General features: G+C 43.0%; 1 protein-coding gene across 5 annotated transcripts in view; it reads right to left on the bottom strand.

The window, feature by feature from the left end:
* PTPRO (protein tyrosine phosphatase receptor type O) overlaps positions 1-21,907 on the bottom strand; it is a 149,345-nt gene that overhangs the window by 75,187 nt on the left and 52,251 nt on the right. For all 5 annotated transcript variants that reach the window (XM_044281509.1, XM_044281508.1, XM_044281507.1 and 2 more), the window contains 6 exons: positions 19,831-19,942; positions 17,783-17,934; positions 17,311-17,431; positions 17,018-17,157; positions 1,460-1,592; positions 268-388 (listed from right to left, as the gene is read on the bottom strand). In XM_044281509.1, coding sequence (XP_044137444.1) covers positions 268-388; positions 1,460-1,592; positions 17,018-17,157; positions 17,311-17,431; positions 17,783-17,934; positions 19,831-19,942 — 779 coding nt within the window. The remainder of the gene's footprint in view (positions 1-267; positions 389-1,459; positions 1,593-17,017; positions 17,158-17,310; positions 17,432-17,782; positions 17,935-19,830; positions 19,943-21,907) is intronic.

Below are 21,907 nucleotides of genomic sequence, written 5' to 3' on the forward strand. Positions count from 1 at the left end.
CTGGAATGAGATGTAGGTGGAACAGATGTTTAGGTGTCCACTTACCTTTGTGTAGTGAATAATATATGCATTGCAAAGAGATGTTGATTGACCTATGGTAGATAATAGGCCTTGTTTACACGGTGGAGTTTTGGTGCAGTGTTTGCTTCTGGTTGTGACCAGAGAAAATGCATGTTTGAATAAATGCTCAGCTCATATAGACCTCAGGTGCAGAACAAATGTAAGACCTGATACGTGCATATACTGGTGATTGTGTCATTGAATTACCTTGACATCTGGAGATGTTTCCTTCGTAAGACAATCAGAGTAACCAGTAAGAGCCCAATCAGCAGTATGCTAAGAATGGCCAACAGTGATATCACCACAACATTGGGGTTTACCTCAGCAACTAGGAGATAGAACAGAGATTATTTTCTACAATTCTTCCATACACATTGTCTGAACATCCAGGCTTCAGGCCATGAAGGTCCCAACTGATCACACTAGGCTACTGTCTTAAAGGTGTGTGTATGTTTTATTATATACAGTATGCCCACACTGCTCATAGACATCACTCTATAGGATCTGAATGTCACTTGGCCCTGGACAAACAGTTAATTTGTCTTGGATCCTTGTGATTTCGATAGTCATTTCAGAACAGGGTATAATTATGAAGAATTAGGAGACAATAGACTGGATAAGCCACCCTAGCCTCATACTACTCAAGGAGCTTAAAGTGAAAAGTTGCTCATAATTCGCAGTAAAAGACCCCAACCCTAGGTTCCAGTCTTCCACACTCTAGGATGTAATGTGATATGCAGGCTATCTGTGCCGCCAGCTTGTCACAACTCTGCATGGAAAAAAAGGAAGCACTACTACTCTCCTAGTGTCTTTTCTTCGCATTGTAGAATGTAATGTAATCTGCTGCTGATCTATGTTGCTATTTAGATGCAGTAAAGGGTGACGAAAATGTATAAAAACAATACATTTCCAGTCATGCATTATAGTTGGTAGTTAAATTTAACATTACGGCTACCTGGAGCCACCACTGGGGGGAGCTTAGAAGCATAATTTGTATACACTCAGCTACATAATAACACAATATGTAGTGAGCTGCCTCTAGTGGTGGCTGCAGGCAGCATTTATGTAATTATGTTTACGTTGGAGATTTGGACCTGAGCTCTGTGCACTATAAAGATTATTATTCACCTAAACAGTGCTAAAAGCTGGACCTATATGACATATACTGTATGCCCGATGCCAGGCCTCATGTAAGGACAATTCTTGTGATTATAGAAAGCCAGTGCTGAGAACAATTAAACTGGTGGCTGAATTCTGCAGGTTGTAACGTCCATTCATTGTCTATAACATGGGGGGTGATCACATGGGAGAGTCACCATTCAAACTTAACTACAGTAACTACAACAACTTTGGACAAATAGGAAGTAAATGATGCTGAGATTCATATCTGAACACTTACCCAATGTAGAGACAACAATGTAGGTGGGAATGCTGTGAGTGTGGTGGCTGACTGTGCTGATGCTGCAGTTGTAAGACGTCCCCGGATGGAGATTGGCTATGGTTACCACATGTGAGAAGACATTCACCGGATCCTTAGAACATAAAAATCAGAGTTGGCCATCTATATATATAAAGAAGGATGTATATATTTATGTATGTATGTATGTTCCGCGATCAATCAAAACCATTGATTTCAACGAAACTTGGTATACACATTCCTTGCTACCTGGAAAGAAAACTTGTGGGGGGGGGGGGGGGGGGGTCACAGCTCTCTAGCACGTACCGTTCCTGAGATATTCCCCCAAAATGCAAATATGGCACATCACATGACCTATATTAGCCAATAAAAGCCTGCAGGTCTTTCTCTTCATATCCCAACTGCCATACACACAGTCACATCTCTCTTATCAGCCAACAGAAGCTCGCAGGTCCTTAGTCTCCACATACACACAGTTTTACACCAGGTTTCCATAACAACCCAGCCATTTTTCTTCACTACTGCAGGCCAGCTTTAAAGGGGCAGTGCGCTGTGGATGACACTGTTAAGGGAGCAGAGTGACAGTTCAGGGGGCAGGTAGGGTGGCCATTCAGGCCAGCCTTAAAAACCCTGCCCCAGGACCCACTAAGCCATTCCCTCAATCCGGTTAGGCCACACCCCCTCCTACTCCACAGCCGACAGGGATTGAAAAAATGAAGGTAAAAATCAACTTCTTTCAGCTTCAGGGGTGGAAGGGAGTAGGGTTGTTGCGATACCCAAATTTTTATTTGATTTCGATAAAAAAGTATTGCGATATTTGATACCACGCGAAAAAAAGAAAACACCAAAAAAGCCACGTGTATTCCGCATTTAAAAAAATTTCGAATTGCGCTTTTTTTTTCTTTTTCTGTTCCGGCGTTCGCCGCATAGGAGATTTTTTAAAAATACTTTAATAGTTTGGACTTTTTGGACATGGCGATATGTGATATGTTTATTTATTGTTTATATATAAAATTGGGAAAGGGGTGATTTATACCTGGGATCTTTTAATCCCTTGTTCTATTCACTCTGATAGAGCTCTATTAGGGTGAATAGGACTTCACACTCTCCCTGCTTTGTGCACACGGCAGCAGGGATGCTAGCTTTGTTGTCACCGCCAGTTCTGTGTGAAGATCTGGCAGACCTTCTTCTCTACCTCTTGTATGACGTTCTTTGTTTTGGTTTCACTTTGTCATCTCCTTTTCTTCTGCCAGGTGTCACTTATTTAGACTAATCGTCTTCCTTTATATTCCCTCCCATACTGCCTCACTTTGTGGTTTATACTACTTCCTGGATGAAGTGTTCACTGCTGAAGGTTGCTGCTGCTGTTTGCTCAAGATAAGTCTTTTCCTTTATTGTGTTTCCTTGCTGGCTTAATTCTAGGTGACCCTGACTCCGTTCGTATTAAGTGCAGGGAGTCGGTGGTCGTGTCCCCTCACTATTATAGGGTTTTCAGGTGTCACACAGTCTTAGGTACGTGGGCATACAATCGTCTACCATTGAGACCCTTGCATGTGCATAGCAGTCAGGGAGAGCTCTTAGGGTTTTATAGGGCTCACCTGTATGCTCCTTAGTTTGGGATCAAGCCAGTCGGTCATTTATTTATAAGTTCCAGCTATCTGCAACTTCATCCGTGACAGTTGTCCAATCAAAGCGCAGAGCGTCACAACCAGTGAGAGAAAAAAAAGGGAAGTCTCCTCCTCATTGCTCCGATGCTAGCAATTGGCATACAGAGCTGGAGAATATACTGGGGGCCACAGCTGGCGAACTGAGCGGCGCCCAGGAATAATAGTAAGTTCAGTGAGATCCCTGGGCGCCGCTCTACATATCCTGATAATTTACAATGTTTGGACCCATGAAAGGTCCTCTAGTGTAGTGTATGCTAGATTATATAGTGTCTTATAGTATAAATTGAATAGTACAATCCTGATCAAAAGTTTAAGACCACTTGGAAAAAAATCTTATTTTACATTGTTGGATCTTAACAAGGTTTCAAGTAGAGCTTCAACATGCAACAAAAAGAAATGGGAGTGAGATAAAACATTTTTTGAGCATTCAATTAATTTAAAATAACAATTAAACTGAAACAGGCTGTTTTTCAGCTGGTCCAAATTTTAGGACCACATGCCTTTAAAAGGCCAAATCTGTGCAAATATGTGGATTCATTGTCATTTTCTGTCAGGTAGTCACACGTTGTGATGGCAAAAGCAAAAAAACTCTCCCTTTTTTAACGTGGTCAGGTTGTTGAACTGCATAAGCAGGGTCTCTCACAGCGCACCATCGCTGCTGAGGTGGGACGCAGTAAGACAGTCATTTGGAATTTCTTAAATGATCCTGAGGGTTATGGAACAAAAAAGTCAAGTGAGCACTGAGATGGAGGATCCAATTGGCTGTCCATCAAGACACTGGACGATCCTCGACCCAAATTAAGGCCCTTACTGGTGCCGACTGCAGTCCCATAATCATCAGACGGCATCTGAGACTGAAGGGCTTCAAAAAAAACAAAAAAAAAAACGTCTTCAAAGACCTCGTCTCCTTGAACGCCACAGAACTGCTCGTTTGGACTTTGCAAGAGAGCACCAAACATGGGACAAAGGTGGAAGAAAGTTTTATTCTCTGATGAGAAAAAATAAATTTAACCTTGATGGTCCTGCTGGTTTCCAACATTACTGGCATGACAAGCAGATCCCACCTAAGATGTTTTCTACGCGCCATAGTGGAGGGCTCGCCATAATGGTCTGGGATGCTTTTTCCTTCAGTGGAACAATGGAGCTTCAGGAAGTGAAGGGGCGTCAAACGGCCGCTGGCTATGTCAAGATGTTGCAGAGAGCATTCCTCATGACTGAGGACCCTCGTCTGTGTGGTAACAACTGGGTTTTTCAACAGGACAACGCTACAGTACACAATGCCTGCAGGACAAGGGACTTCTTCCAGGAGAATAACATCACTCTTTTGGCCCATCCTGCGTGTTCCCCTGATCTAAATCCAATTGAGAACCTTTGGGGATGGATGGCAAGGGAAGTTTACAAGTTTTCGTGCGGCCGTCTTCACCACTTGGAGAAATGTTCCCACTCACCTCATGGAAACGTTTGCATCAAGCATGCCGAAACGAATTTTTGAAGTGATAAACAATAGCGGCGGAGCTACTCATTACTGAGTTCATGTTTGGAAGTTGGATTTCAGTTTTGGGGGGGGTTTAGTTTTTTTTTTGGAGGTGTGGTCCTAAATTTTTGATCAGCTGAAAAACAGCCTGTTTCAGTTTATTCGTTGTTTTCATTAAATTAAATGCTCCAATTTTTTTTTTTCTCACTCCCATTTCTTCTTGTTGCATGTTGAAGCTCTACTTGACACCCAGGATACCTGTCCGGTACGTACAGCTCTGTTGGTCTGCTGGCAGTGTCACAAGCATGGACACATAAGGGCCGAATGTCCGCATCGGGCTGTGTGCATCCGGTAACCCCGAGACAATAGACACCCTGAGATACCCTGGCAGTGGCGCTGCTGGACTCAGGGAGCCTGGTGTAAGAGCTTCCCTGGTGCGGCCCGCCGAGTATACTGGCCGAAAAGTAGGCGTAGTGTGCATCCATGGAGACATAAAGGACTATCCCATGGCCCTGGTGTCACTATCCATGGTGGCCGGCACGTGGACTCATGAGGTGGCCGTTGCCACAAAGTTGCACTATGTACTAATAATTGGGAGAGACATCCCCGGTTTCCCGACACTATGGCCGGATACGAAAGTTAACGATACCCAGGAGACAGATGTGACCCTGCTCAGGGGGGAGACCAGAACCCTGGGAGCCTGAGTCCGAAGGGCCAGCAGTAGGGGTGACCGCCACTTCGGTGGAAGATGGGGAGACAACCCCACTAAGTGTGATGGTGAGAGACGTGGAGGACTTGCCGCCGGGTCCGGAGTTGGCAGACCTCAACGTCTCCGGAGATAAATTTGGTGCAGCACAGCACCAGGACCCGACTCTATCTTAAGCCTGGGAAAATGTGGTAGTAGTTGAGGGTGAGCCACAACAATCGGGGGCAAAGTCTATGTTCCTCTGTTTTGTGGTTCAACAGGAGATGCTGTACCGGGTAAATCAATTTTGGGTTGGGCATATTGAACAGCTGGTGGTGCCCAAGGCGTATCGCAAGCTCGTGTTGGAGTTAGCCCACCAACATGTTCTTGGGGGACACCTGGGCCAGCAGAAAACACAGGACCGGGTTCTACAGCGGTTCTACTGGCCCAGTGTGTTCAGAGAGGTGGAAGAGTATTACAAGACTTGCCCAACTTGCCAGATAACCAACCCCCAGCCACATTTCCAAAGTTCCCTGGTCTCTCTCCCGATTATTGAGGTTCCATTCGAGCAGATCGCTATGGATCTCATAGGCCCAGCACCAACACCGCTAGAGGGCACCAACACATCTTAGTCGTCCTCGACTACGCCACTCGGTACCCGGAGGCCAGAGCAGGTGTACCATGTGAATCTGCTCAAACCCTGGAAAGATTGGGAAACCTGCACGGAAGACAGCCCACTACCAGGGTTCCTAGGGTAAGCGGTTTCGGACCCTCTGTCTGAAGCAAGGGAAGCGGCTGCCACAGTGAAAATTGATGACAGTCTCTCCTCTAAACAGGCTCAGGAAGCCAGGGAGTTCATTAGTCGGAACACGGATGTGTTCGAGGACCTCCCTGGACGCACGTCCATAATCCGGCATGAGATTGTCACTGAGCCTCAGGCAAAAGTCCGGTTAAAACCATACCGGGTTCCCACGCTCGGCGACAAGCCATCGTGGAGGAAGTGCAGCTAATGCTCCAGCTAGGTGGGTGTGAACACCCAGGATACCAGGTGAACGTTATTTAGTTTTTTCTGTGTGTGAACAAGTACCAAGCATGAAAAGGGACTGTTGTGTTATGTTATGCGTGTGAATAAACACTAAAGAATGATTTAAAACCTGGTCCATTGCCTCTATACTGTGTCCGCTAACCTGCCTACCAACCAGAGTAAATCCCCACTATATATACATACAGTACAGTTTGGACACACCTTCTCATTCAAAGAGTTTTCTTTATTTTCATAACTATGAAAATGTAGATTCACACTGAAGGCATCAAAACTATGAATTAACACATGTGGAATTATATACATAACAAAAAAGTGTGAAACAAGTAAAAATATGTCATATTCTAGGTTCTTCAAAGTAGCCACCTTTTGCTTTGATTACTGCTTTGCACACTCTTGGCATTCTCTTGATGAGCTTCAAGAGGTAGTCACCTGAAATGGTCTTCCAACAGTCTTGAAGGAGTTCCCAGAGATGCTTAGCACCTGTTGGCCCTTTTGCCTTCACTCTGCGGTCCAGCTCACCCCAAACCATCTCGATTGGATTCAGGTCCTGTGACTGTGGAGGCCAGGTCATCTGGCGCAGCACCCCATCACTCTACTTCATGGTCAAATAGCCCTTACACAGTCTGGAGGTGTGTTTGGGGTCATTGTCCTGTTGAAAAATAAATGATGGTCCAACTAAACGCAAACCGTATGGAATAGCATGCCGCTGCAAGATGCTGTGGTAGCCATGCTGGTTCAGTATGCCTTCAATTTTGAATAAATCTCCAACAGTGTCACCAGCAAAGCACCCCCACACCATCACACCTCCTCCTCCATGCTTCACGGTGGGAACCAGGCATGTAGAGTCCATACGTTCACCTTTTCTGCGTCGCACAAAGACACGGTGGTTGGAACCAAAGATCTCAAATTTGGACTCATCAGACCAAAGTACAGATTTCCACTGGTCTAATGTCCATTCCTTGTGTTTTTTAGCCCAAACAAGTCTCTTCTGCTTGTTGCCTGTCCTTAGCAGTGGTTTCCTAGCAGATATTCTACCATGAAGGGCTGATTCACACAGTCTTCTCTTAACAGTTGTTCTAGAGATGTGTCTGCTGCTAGAACGCTGTGTGGCATTGACCTGGTCTCTAATCTGAGCTGCTGTTAACCTGCGATTTCTGAGGCTGGTGACTCGGAGGAACTTATCCTCCGCAGCAGAGGTGACTCTTGGTCTTCCTTTCCTGGGGCGGTCCGCATGTGAGCCAGTTTCTGTAGCGCTTGATGGTAGCGCTTGATGGTTTTTGTGACTGCACTTGGGGACACTTTCAAAGTTTTCCCAATTTTTCGGACTGACTGACCTTCATTTCTTAAAGTAATAATGGCCACTCGTTTTTCTTTACTTAGCTGCTTTTTTCTTGCCATAATACAAATTCTAACAGTCTATTCAGTAGGACTATCAGCTGTGTATCCACCTGACTTCTCCACAACGCAACTGATGGTCCCAACCCCATTTATAAGGCAAGAAATCCCACTTATTAAACCTGACAGGGCACACCTGTGAAGTGAAAACCATTTCAGGTGACTACCTCTAGAAGCTCATCAAGAGAATGCCAAGAGTGGGCAAAGCAGTGATCAAAGCAAAAGGTGGCTACTTTCAAGAACCTAGAATATGACATATTTTCAGTTGTTTCACACTTTTTTGTTATGTATATAATTCCACATGTGTTAATTCATAGTTTTGATGCCTTCAGTGTGAATGTACAATTTTCATAGTCATGAAAATAAAGAAAACTCTTTGAATGAGAAGGTGTGTCCAAACTTTTGGTCTGTACTGTATATATATATTTATTTCAGTTAATGACAGTTCAGAATTTTGCACAAACGCATCATCTGCGTACATGCATTTTGCAACCACCGAGCACCGATCAGTTTGCACTGCAAGTTTTTTTTTTGCAGAAAACATTTATTTGTAATTTTTTACAGAAAATACTTTTTTTTTTTAGAATTTTTTTTCTCCTTTTTGTCTTCTAAATTTTATTTCTAATTTATTACAAGCCCCTTCACATGTGAAAACACAACATACACACTTCTCACAATAAATAAAGCTTTACACATTTCCAATAAAATAAAAATGTCCCATTCATCCCAACGGTATACTCAGCTGAAGAGGCATACGCCATGCTTGCCTCAGATACTGAGTCTGCCAGTGAGGGAGAAGAAGATGCCACTTTCCTCTACTGCTCTACCCCCTCATCATCATCATCCGCTAATGAGGGACTCTCTAAAAGGCGCCCCAGGGTAGCAGCGGAGGCAGCCCCCCAGAGTGAAGCCTTATGGACCCCACCCCTTGACGATTATCAGTTGAGATGGCCTTGCGGTTCGCCCGACGGTTGTTTCGCGCCGAACTTTGCTCGTTCGCGATTTGCCGAACATGCAAAGATATGGCGATGTCCGCCGGCGCCATATTCTTTTGCATTGCGCTGAACTTTGACCCATGACACATCTATCAGGTGGGGCAGGACAGCCAATTGAGACGTTTCAGCACATGGACACACCCCAACCCTATCACAGAACCTGGAAGCCATTTTACATTCTATGTTTTGCCAATGTAGGGGGAGGTTGCTTTGTGGAGCAGGGACAGATTGTTAGGGACACCAAACTCTAGCTAATAGGGCAACAAAAGTCCTTTTAAGAACTGGTATAGGTGTGCTATTTATAGGTGTGATATACTGAGGGGTGTGATATACTTATAATATACTTTCTAACATAGAAAGTATATTATAGTGCATTTGTATTGTGCAGCAGTTGTGTGCGGTTCTGCTGTGATACCGCAGCTATATAGAGGGACAAGCGCTATTCAAACAACTTTTTGCAACTGGTGTGATATACCTGCTGCCCCCAAAAAACTGATTGAGGGGTGTGATATACCTATTATATACTTTATAACATAGAAAGAATATTATAGTGCATTTGTATTGTGCAGCAGTTGTGTGCGGTTCTGCTGCGATACTGCAGGTATATAGAGTGACAAGCGTTATTAGAACAACTATTTGCAACAGGTGTGATATACCTGTTGCCCCCCCAAAGAAACTGATTGACAGGTGCGATATACCGGCTTCCACAAAATACTGATTGAGGGGTGCGATATACCTTCTTCCACAAAATACTGATTAAAGGGTTTGATATACCTTCTTCCACAAAATACTGATTAAAGGTTTTGATATACCTTCTTCCACAAAATACTCATTCAGGTGTGCGATATAACTGCTTCCACCAAATATTGATTAAGGGGTTCTATATACCCGATTCCACAAAATACTGATTAAGGGGTTTGACATACCTGCTTCCACAAAATACTGATTGAGGGGTGCGAGATACCTACTTCCACCAAATATTGATTCAGTTGTTCTATATCCCTGCTTCCACAAAATACTGATTGAGGGGTTCGATATACCAGCTTCCACCAAATACTAATTGAGGCCTGCGATATAGCTGCTTCCACAAATACTGCTCTTCTCTAGGGACTTTGGCACAGGGTCATTTTGAAAATGACAGAGTAAGAGGCAGGCCGTTCTGCAGAGATGGTAGGAGGTTGGGCAGTTGCACCAGGCCGGAGCCTAAGTGGGAAGTTGGAGAAGGTGCATTCGATTACATCAAAGGATGCACCAGAGTTGGTTGAGTGGCTCATTCAGCCTTCCGCTTCTGCACCCTCCTCATCCTCTATCTGCACCCTCCTCACTCTCTGCTGTGTGCACCCCCAAAGACAACACCAACACCACCACCACCATAGCCCCTCCACTCGAGTCAGAGGAATTATTTTCCCATCCATTCCCAGACATTAGCGATGCGCAGCCATTCTTGGCATCGGATGAGGAAGATGAGGCATCAATGGCTGCGGTCTGTCGACAGTACCCAGATCAGCCCAAGGAGGGTGGTCCCCGCTGTTGCTGCCTACTCCGAGATCTCTAATGTCAGTGGTGGTGAAGGTGATAATGATGACATGTCGATGGAGGTCACATGGCTGCCCACAAGAGAGGAAGAGGAGGGGAGTTCAGAGGGAGAGACAGAGCAGCAGATAGGAAGGAGAAAGAGGAGAAGCAGACAGAACTTACAGTGCACAGGAGGCAAAAAGCAGACTACAAATGTACCTGGAGTGAGCCATCCACCATGTATGGTCACATCTTGCGCTCCCAGGACGCCGGCACATGGCTCCACAGTGTAGGCTTTTTTTAACATGTCAGCTGCTGACAATAGTGTTGCCATCTGCAGCCTGTGCTGTCATAAGTCACGGAAAGCCCAACACTCACCTACGGACGACCACCTTAAGAAGGCACCTGGCCTCCCATTACCAAGCCTAGTGGGAGCAACGCTGTCAGAACCCACAAAGCCACACTCCAGGCGCTCCACGTCCTGCCTCTTCTACTTCTCCTCTCTCCTCCCATTTGTCCTCCACTCCACCTTCCATCGTGTTGTCGTCGTTTTCATCTGGCAGAAGGCAGGCTTCCGTGGCCCAAATGTTTGAGCTTAAAAATTTGATGACACCGGATTACCCTCTTGCCCAATGGCTGACCTCTGGCTTGTTGGAACTGCTAGCCCGCCAACTACTGCCATATAAACAGGTGGACACGGAGGCCTTTAGAAAATTTGTGGCTATTGGCACACCCCCGGAAGGAAATATTTCTCCCAGAGGGGCATCTCAGAGCTATATTGGGCAGACTAGATGGGCCAAATGGTTCTTATCTGCCGACACATTCTATGTTTCTATATGGCCACGTTCAGTGGCAATTGAATATATCTATGGCACACAGTGTCGGTGCCAAGATACATCTGACAACAGACACGTGGTCTAGCAAACACGGGCAGGGAAGGTACATAACTTTTACAGCCCACCGGATGAACCTTCTGACGGCCGTCAAGCATGTAACCCGTGGCACCCGTGTGGATTTGGTGTTACCGCCACGGATTGCATGCAGGACTGCCCCTTCTTCTCCTCCTCCTCCTCCTACTCCATCCTCCATCTCCTCCTCAGCTGACTCCTCCTTTTCCACTGCTAACGCCTCTTCCGCTGCAACCCCCAAGCTCCCCAGAACCTATTCGACGTGTCAGGTGAGACGTTGCCGTGCTGTGCTGCGACTGTTGTGCCTGGAAGCCAAGAGCCACACCGGTCCTGCACTGCTTTAAGCTCTGCGGTCACAGGCCGATCAGTGGCTAACTCCGCTCAATTTGACAGTTGGTAAAGTGGTGTGCGACAATGGTGCCAATCTGATGAGCGCGCTGAAACAGGGCAAAATGACACACGTCCTGAACTTAGTCGTGCAGCGATTTGTTGCCAAATATCCCAGGGTCCAGGACGTCTTGCGTCAGGCCAGGAAAATCTCTCACCATTTTAGAAGATCTTACACGGCCATGACTCGTCTTGCTGACGCTCAGCGGCGACATGACCTGCCCGTCTGACGTCTGATTTGTGACAACCCGACCCGCTGGAACTCCACCTTGTATATGCTTGATAGGCTTCTCCAGCAGCAACATGTTGTTAATGACTACCTGTACAAACTCTGCGGCAGGACAGGTTCTGGGGAGTTTGGTTTCTTTTCACTGCGCCAGTGGCTGCTCATGCGCAACGCATGCAGACTTCTGCGGCCATTTGATGAGATCACCAAACTGGTCAGTCGCAGCCAGGGCACCTTAAGCCTTCTTTCTGGAGCATGCATTGCGTTGTGTCATTGATCAAGCCGTCGAGGAGCAGGAGCTGAAAGATGAGGAAGTCGCAATGTTGGATGAATTCCCAGGGGGGGCAACTCCATCTGAGACAAGTCAGCAGGAGTCTCAAGAGGAGTCAGAGGAGGATGGTGGCTGAGGGGAGGAGGAGCAAGAAGAGCAGGCCTAGAGGGGGACTTTAAACTTTTTGGGGATCTCTGGTGTTGTCCATGGCTGGGGGGAGGAGACAGAGGACAACATTCTCCTGGGCGATGAGCAGGAGGCAGGGCGCTCCACCGCTTCCAATTTAGTGCAAATGGGGGCCTTCATGCTCCAGTGTTTGAAGAGGGACCCCCGTATAAAAAGCATAAAGGCCCTGTACTCCACTGGCCTACAGTAAAATTGTTATCCACTGACCGCCTAATATACCTCCAGCCACATAATCACTTGTTCTTTTCTGTCAGGTGAATGCATAATTTTTGGGGCCTGTACTCCACTGGCCTACAGTAAAATTGTTATCCACTGACCGTCTAATATACCTCCAGCCACATAATAACTTGTTCTTTTCTGTCCAGTGAATGCATAATGTTTGGGGCCTGTATGCCACTGGCCTGTAGTAAAATTTGCAAACACGGGCAGGGAAAGTACATAACTTTTACCGCCCACCGGATGAACCTTCTGACGGCCGTCAAGCATGTAACCCGTGGCACCCGTGTGGATTTGGTGTTACCGCCACGGATTGCATGCAGGACTGCCCCTTCTTCTCCTCCTCCTCCTCCTACTCCATCCTCCATCTCCTCCTCAGCTGACTCCTCCTTTTCCACTGCTAACGCCTCTTCCGCTGCAACCCCCAAGCTCCCCAGAACCTATTCGAGGACAACACTGACCGCCTAATATACCTCCAGCCACATAATCACTTGTTCTTTTCTGTCAGGTGAATGCATAATTTTTGGGGCCTGTACTCCACTGGCCTACAGTAAAATTGTTATCCACTGACCGTCTAATATACCTCCAGCCACATAATAACTTGTTCTTTTCTGTCCAGTGAATGCATAATGTTTGGGGCCTGTATGCCACTGGCCTGTAGTAAAATTTGTTATCCACTGACCACCTAATATACCTCCAGTCACATTATCACTTGTTCTTTTCTGTCTGGTGAATGCCTAATGTTTGGGGCCTGTACTCCACTAGCCTACAGTAAAATTGTTATCCACTGATCGCCTAATATACCTCCAGCCACATAATCACTTGTTCTTTTCTGTCCAGTGAATGCCTAATGTTTGGGGCCTGTACTCCACTGACCTGCAGTAAAATTGTTATCCATTGACCGCCTAATATACCTCCAGTCACATAATCACTTGTTCTTTTCTGTCAGGTGAATGCATAATTTTTGGGGCCTGTACTCCACTGGCCTACAGTAAAATTGTCATGCACTGACCGCCTAATATACCTCCAACCACATAATCTCTTGTTTTTTTTTGTCAGGTGAATGCATAATTTTTGGGGCCTGTACTCCCGTGGCATACAGTAAAATTGTTATGCACTGACCGTCTAATATACCTACATTTTTCATTTTCACTGCCACACCTTTGAGGTCAAAGTGCTCACTACACACCTTGAAAGATTCCTTGAGGGGTGTAGTTTCCAAAATGGGGTCACTTTTTGGGGGTTTCCACTGTAGGGCCACCACAGGGAGTCTTCATACGCGACATAGCTCCCAATTAACATTCCAGCTAAATCCGCTCTCCAAAAGCCATATTGTGCTCCTTCCTCTCTGAAGCCTGCTGTGCGCCCATACATCAGTTTTTAAGCACATATAGGGTATTTCTGTAAACTTCAGATTCAGGGTAATAGATTTTGAGTTTTGTTTGGCTGTTAACCCTTGATGTGTTGCAGAAAAAAAATGATGAAAATTTAAAATCTGCTAAAAAAAAGTGACATTTTGAAATTTCATTCCAATTTTCCTTTAATTCTTGTGGGACACCTAAAGGGTTAACAAAATTTTTAGAATCAGTTTTGAATAGCTTGAGGGGTGTAGTTTCTAAAATGGGGTAATTTATGGATGGTTTATAATATGTAAGCCCCATAAAGTGACTTCATAACTGAACTGGTCCTTAAAAAATTGGGTTTTGGAAATGTTCTTAAAAATTTTAAGATTTGCTTCTAAACTTCTAAGCCTTCTAATGTCCCAATAAAATAAAATGTCATTTTCAAAATGATCCAAACATGAAGTAGACATATGGGGAATGTAAAGTAATAACTATTTTTGGAGGTATTATTATCTATTTTAAAAGTAGAGAAATAGAAATTTGGAAATTTGAGAATTGTTCCTATTTTTTTGTTGTAAATTTGATATTTTTTTTATAAATAAAAATCGAATATTTTGACTCAAATTTACCACTGTCATGGAGTACAATATGTGACGAGAAAACAAACTCAGAATGACCTGGATAAGTAAAAGTGTTTTAAAGTTATCACCACATAAAGTGAAACATGTCCGATTTGCTAAAAATGGCCTTGGCAGAAAGGTGAAAAATGGCAGTTTAATGGATACATGGTGGATGCTATAGTAACATATACATTGTACAGTGTATAGTAGATTCTTTAGTGTCATATACATTAAATGATTATACAGTGTATTTTTAGATTCTTTAATTCCATTCAGAATGTACAGTGTTTTGTACAAACCGGATTCCAAAAAAGTTGGGACACTAAACAAATTGTGAATAAAAACTGAATGCAATGATGTGGAGATGGCAAATGTCAATATTTTATTTGTAATAGATGGCAGATCAAACGTTTAATCCGAGTAAATGTATCATTTTAAAGGAAAAATACGTTGATTCAAATTTTCACGGTGTCAACAAATCCCCAAAAAGTTGGGACAAGTAGCAATAAGAGGCTGGAAAAAATAAATTTGAGCATAACGAAGACCTGGAAGACCAAGTAACACTAATTAGGTCAATTGGCAACATGATTGGGTATAAAAAGAGCTTCTCAGAGTGGCAGTGTCTCTCAGAAGCCAAGATGGGTAGAGGATCACCAATTCCTACAATGTTGCGCAGAAAGATAGTGGAGCAATATCAGAAAGGTGTTACCCAGCGAAAAATGCAAAGACTTTGCATCTATCATCATCAACTGTGCATAACATCATCCGAAGATTCAGAGAATCTGGAACAATCTCTGTGCGCAAGGGTCAAGGCCGTAAAACCATACTGGATGCCCGTGATCTCCGGGCCCTTAAACGACACTGCACCACAAACAGGAATGCTACTGTAAAGGAAATCACAGAATGGGCTCAGGAATACTTCCAGAAACCATTGTCAGTGAACACAATCCACTGTGCTATCCGCCGTTGCCAGCTAAAACTCTACAGTGCAAAGAAGAAGCCATTTCTAAGCAAGATCCACAAGCTCAGGCGTTTTCACTGGGCCAGGGATCATTTAAAATGGAGTGTGGCAAAATGGAAGACTGTTCTCTGGTCAGACAAGTCACGATTCAAAGTTCTTTTTGGAAATCTGGGACGCCATGTCATCCGGACCAAAGAGGGCAAGGACAACCCAAGTTGTTATCAACGTTCAGTTCAGAAGCCTGCATCTCTGATGGTATGGGGTTGCATGAGTGCGTGTGGCATGGGCAGCTTGCATGTCTGGAAAGGCACCATCAATGCAGAAAAATATATTCAGGTTCTAGAACAACATATGCTCCCATCCAGACGTCATCTCTTTCAGGGAAGACCCTGCATTTTTCAACAAGATAATGCCAGACCACATTCTGCATCAATCACAACATCATGGCTGCGTAAGAGAAGGATCCGGGTACTGAAATGGCCAGTCTGCAGTCCAGATCTTTCACCTATAGAGAACATTTGGCGCATCATAAAGAGGAAGGTGCAACAAAGAAGGCCCAAGACCATTGAACAGTTAGAGGCCAGTATTAGACAAGAATGGGAGAGCATTCCTATTTCTAAACTTGAGAAACTGGTCTCCTCGTTCCCCAGACGTCTGTTGGGTGTTGTAAGAAGATGGGGAGATGCCACACAGTGGTGAAAATGGCCTTGTCCCAACTTTTTGGGGATTTGTTGACACCATGAAATTCTGATTCAACATATTTTTCCCTTAAAATGGTACATTTTCTCAGTTAAAACTTTTGTTCCGTGATTTATGTTCTATTCTGAATAAAATATTAGAAGTTGGCACCTCCACATCATTGCATTCAGTATTTATTCACGATTTGTATAGTGTCCCAACTTTTTTGGAATCCGGTTTGTAGGTTATACACTGTAATATACATTGTATTGTGTACAGTAGATTCTATGTCATATATCACATGTCAAAGATTTTGTAGTGTATTGTAAGTTATGTACTGTAATTTACATTTTATGGTGCATTGTAAACTCCATTGTACATTATATATTGTACTGTATATTACATTATTTATTATACATGGTATGATGTGCTATATAGTACACTGTATTGTAAATTGTGTTTTTATCTTTTGTGTTTCCCCTATTTCATCAGAGATTATAAGCTTTTGCAAGCAGGGACCTCACTCCTATTGTTTGAATTGTTGATTAGTGTGTTACTACAGTATGTACTGTCTGATTTACTCTATACATGTGCCCTCTGGATTGTAAAGTGCTGAGAAATATTTTGGCACTGTAGAAAGATTATTATTGTATACTGTACACGGTATCCTGTATAGTACATATTATTTATTGTTTACAGTATGGTATATTTCTTTATTGTACACTGTACTATTTACTACATTATATATTGAACATTTTATTCTTATATCTATTATATACATGTTTTACATATGTAGTGTATTAATGTCTATGTCCCACATTAGAGGCCCATTAGAAACATAATAAACACTGAATCGTCGAGTGCTGAAACAGATAATTATCATGGCAGGAGGGATTTCTGTAGGAAAAGGGCCACATATAGCACAAACGCAGTAAATGGGACAATATGTCACAGTATCTATGTTTTACCTTCTCATATTCACTCTGCACTGGATCCAAGCACCAGCAAACTACCTCAAAGTAATCAGAGAAGCCTTCCTCTACCCACAAGAGGGTGAATGACGTCTGCGTTTTGTTGACGGCATAAAGAGATTTTGGGGGAGCTGGATCTAAGACAAAGAAGAAAAACATCAATGGCAATATCCTAAAACTATTAATAAAATATTGATCATATTTTAATCACATCATATAACATCAATCACAAAAACAAACCTTCATCATGTGTATTAACCTAAGAGGTGTTCTCATTCCAATATACTCACCTATCTTAACCAGATGAGAAAGAGAACTGTTACTGCTTCTCTCGGTACATGCGGTGACAGTGATATTATAGATGTCTCCAGCTGGAAGACTCATCACTGCTGTCATTGTAGTTCTGGACACCTGAAAACAAAGCATTAATATTGGTCATGAGACTTAAGCAACCTACTTCTAGTTCTCCTCCTTGAGATCTTATCACTGGAAATTAGGAATCCATAGCATATGTCTTATTTGTGAGTTTAAAGGACAGCTTAAATAAATCCCAAAAACATTGTTCTTCCCTGGCCAAAGAACGTGGTGATAATCAGGAAAGAAGCAGAGCATGCAAAAATGTTTTAATCAAATATTTTATCTTTCATCCAATAATATGGCCCTGCTGTCAGCTGATGGCTGAAGGTCTTGCAAATGTGACACAGAACACAGACAGGTGCTTATCGGCACCACTGGTTTCCAGTATAAAAGTCACAGACTTACACTTTTCTTTATTCGCTTCCTTCCTTCAGCTGTTACTTGCCAGTGCAACATCCTGGAATGGGACAGGTCGAAAGTTTTCTCTCCATATCTCCAGGTGACGTACAAGAGGTGTCTGACATATTCCACATGCACAATTTGTGGTGCTACAGGAGCTGTGGATTAGGAAATTAGGAGTAATAGGAACCCAGACTGTGCTATATGGATCAAATAGACAAGGCACGAAAGGAATTATTCTTATATCAAACCACTTCTAACATTGTGAAATATCCACATACGGTATATAAACTGGAAGCAAAGGAAAATGTCCTAAATGATGGGACCCTGGTTTGACTGGTAAGAAACCTTATCTGTAAATCCAGATGAAGAAGACAATTCACATATCACCTAATGGATAAAAAGTAGGGAATATGCAGAAGGAATGTAGTTCTGGGAAACTATTTATTGGAGCCTAATTTGTGCTCTGAGTTTTGTCTACACTCTGGTCCTTGAGCATCAGCATGAGTAATTAGTCAGACCAGGTCTACAAACTGGGCATGGTGCACAAACTACAGTAGTTATGGTCTTCACACTGGTCCTGGTGTGCCAACTAGTCGGGGTCCTTACATTGAGCACTGTTCATTAACTATTCCTGTTCTAAAAAGAAAAAGTGAATAAAAAAATCGGGGGGCACTCTATAACCAGCAACATATGGACAACTATAAATGTAACAATAGCATAAAATACCTTTTATTCACAATAAATAATAAAATTATAATATCCTAGGTCTATACATGTAAAAACACCCTAAGTATTAAAAATAACAAATACGACTAAAAAAAAGCAATGAATAGCGTACGCAATCTCTGTCCACTTTCCCTCTTGGACAGAGATATATATTGAAAATACTGCAAAATGGTCACATTTGTGTGAATAGGCTCTTAGAATTAGGGTATAGCCCTCCCCTAAATCTTTGTGGGTACAAGGGGTACTGGAATGCAACATCCCGATTAGGTATATATAGTGTCATTTAGGTCCATGCAGCACTATTTTTCTAATACTGTCCACCTTTGGCTGGCGTGCACAAAAACCCTTATTATAACGGTATAACTGGCTAATTCTTCAACACATATAGGTATCTAGTACCCGGAGCTTATTTATCAGGGAGGTGGTATTCAATTATAGCAAACTCTATAACTTAAGAGTGCCAAAAATGTGAGATTAAAATCAGAGTGTGGCTTTATATTCTGTACTTTACCACTCTACGCATATGCAGGCTGTGCCGTCCTGTGTCAAGTCTTTACAACCGGAGCCGTCTGGAAGCTGTGATTTCTCTTTGTGTTGCCAGGACCTACGCGGCGTCCCACGTGGTCCGCACGCCTCCTCGTTATAGAGTGCCCCCGATTTTTTTTTATTCACTTTTTCTTTTTATACTACTACAGCATTGGGAAGCCGAGGGGTGTGCACCTGTCCATATTCTGTTCTTTGTGTGGAGCTGCTTACTTTTTATACACTATTCCTGGTCTACACACTGGGCTGGTATACAAACTAGTTCTAGCCTATATACTGGGCCTGGTACTCAAACTTATACTGGTTTTCACAACACTTTGGGCTTGTTGCACAATCTAGTCCAGGTCTACACACTGGAGCTGTTGCACAAAGTAGTGTTTTCCTGTTCTACACCCTGGACCTGATGTACAGACTAGTCCTGGTCTTCACCCTGGGTCCTGTGCATAAACAAGCCCTTGTCAACACATTGGGTCTTGTACACAAACTACATTAAGTCTTTACACGTAGCCCTGTGCGTTGCACACTGTGGAGCTGTTGCACAAGTTAGTGTAGTTCTGGACTACACCATGGCTTTGGTGCAAAAACAAGTCCTGGTCTTCATACTGGGCCCTGTGCATAAACTATCTCTAGTCTACACATTGGGCTTAGTGCACAAACTTGTCTTGGTGTGCGCAATGAGGTTGCTGCACAGACTAGACGTAACCTACAAACTGGTCCTGTTGAACAAAACAGTCTTGGTCTACACACTTGTCTTCACAAGTGTCGGGGAAAAGAATACTTGCCTGTTATGAAGCTTAGAGTAGATGTGTCACAGCAGCTCTGCTCAGGTTCTCCGTATGTTACCATTGTCACCCTAAAGTTATAATACCAGGCTGGGAGTAAGTTGCTGAGTCTCTGAAAGAATAATGTGAGCTGTTTTTATTAGGTGTGAGACATTATTTATTACTTATATAGTGCCAGCATATTCCACAGCGCTGTACACTGATTGGAACTCTGCCTTCACAAACAAATTATTTTCTCCCCTTACTGCTGACACACAATATCACTATCCTCCAAAGAAACAGAAAAGATCAGACTTTCATGCCATCTGACATTATTAACAGTTGCACAGAGTAAATTTGTAGAAAAATGTTTAGTGCCCCATATATTATGACTATGACCAGAAACTGCCATGACTGATCCTGCTTCACATGTAATGTCCTCCGTCCAGTTCATCTTTAAACCCCTAAGAGTCAAATTAAAATGGGAAAAACCTTCCAGAAAATGTTTTTTTTTTTTATTGTGCATTTTGGCATACAACTCAGGTCAAAGTAACAAATTTTCACCTTAAATTAGTTGTCCACCTTTGAGATATTGATGACCTATCCTCTGGAAGCAGAAGGCTGAGTTTATTGTGCAGTATTGGGCTGTGTTGACATACAGCAGGTCAGCTCCCATAAATGTGAAAGGCGGCTAAGATGCAGTACACCGGCATGACCACAACACGGGGGTGCAGAGTGTTGGTCCCTGACCAATCTATATTGAGGAGTTGATGACCTATCCTGAGGATAGATTATCAATATATAAAAGGTGGACATTTCCTTTAAGAACCAGTAAAAAAATTTCCCCCTCAGTGTTCCAGCAGTGATAACTTTTATTTTCATCAATGTAGCTGTATGAGACCTTGAATTTCACAGGACAAGTTGCTTTTATAGGAACCATTTTGGGATACATATAATGAATTAAATAATTTTTTCTTGAGGGGTTGTAAATAGAAAATAGAATTTTCAACATTGTGTTTTGGTATTTATTTTTAGTGTATTCACTGTGTGGCATAAATAATAACTTTTCTATAGTTTTTAATATGTTATACTACTTGCACAATAAAAATAATTTTTGTACAAAATTTGTTTCTTTACTGCGTTTTCTGTCACTGATAAAATTTATATTACATTTATAGTATAGGTCATTTGAATGTGGACCTTTTTTATTAATTTATTTATTCTTCATAATATAACACTGTATGGGAGAAAAGTTTTTTTTTTCGTAATAAGCATGTGATTATTTGCACAATGAAGATTAATGTCATCTCTGGGAAATCGATACAGGTAGAAGAAGGTCTGTGAGCTTGCTCCTCTCCATCCACACTGCCTGCTCATCCCCCTCCAGCCTCCCTCTGCTCTTCCACAAAGGCTGAAATGCAAACTGTTAGTACAGTATATGCAATTCTCATTTTAAGCCACTCAAATTCAATCTAGATAATGACTAGGGTTGAGATCTAGCCTACAAAGAGCCCATGGAAGAGTTCTCCCCTAGGCGGCCATAGAGCCCCAGTCGGACTTCAGCAAAACACCATTGTGCTCTTCTTAAATAACATCAGCTTGGGTTATCAGTGGTGGGTTAGAGAGGACATGTCACTGCTCCTGACATGTTTTACAAAAAAAATGTATTTCCCTTAAAATAAGAATTCTGCAGCATTGTTTCTCATAACTTTGTGCATTTTGGCCAGATCGGATGTGGACCACATCTGTATGTCTGTTCCACAGCTCTGCATAAAAAATAAAAAAAATAGTATGTCCTATTCTTGTCTCTTTTTTGGACAGAATTAGGCATTTATCATATACTGCGGGACCTGTGGAGGGGGAAAATGCGGGATGCGTACAGCCAGTATCTGCAATCTTGTAGATCACAAAAACAGATACTGTTGTGTGCATGAGGCTTTTTTCACACAAGCAATACGGAATGTGTAAGGGTCTGTTTAGGGAAAAACTGATGGTTTTGCACCAAAGTTGAATCAGTTTTGTCTGCGATTGCGTTAACTGTTTCATTTTTTATTTTTTTTTGCATGGATGCAATCAGTTTTTGATGCATTTGTCACAT

Source organism: Bufo gargarizans, chromosome 2 (genome assembly GCF_014858855.1).
Source record: "Bufo gargarizans isolate SCDJY-AF-19 chromosome 2, ASM1485885v1, whole genome shotgun sequence".
NCBI classification, from domain to species: domain Eukaryota; kingdom Metazoa; phylum Chordata; class Amphibia; order Anura; family Bufonidae; genus Bufo; species Bufo gargarizans.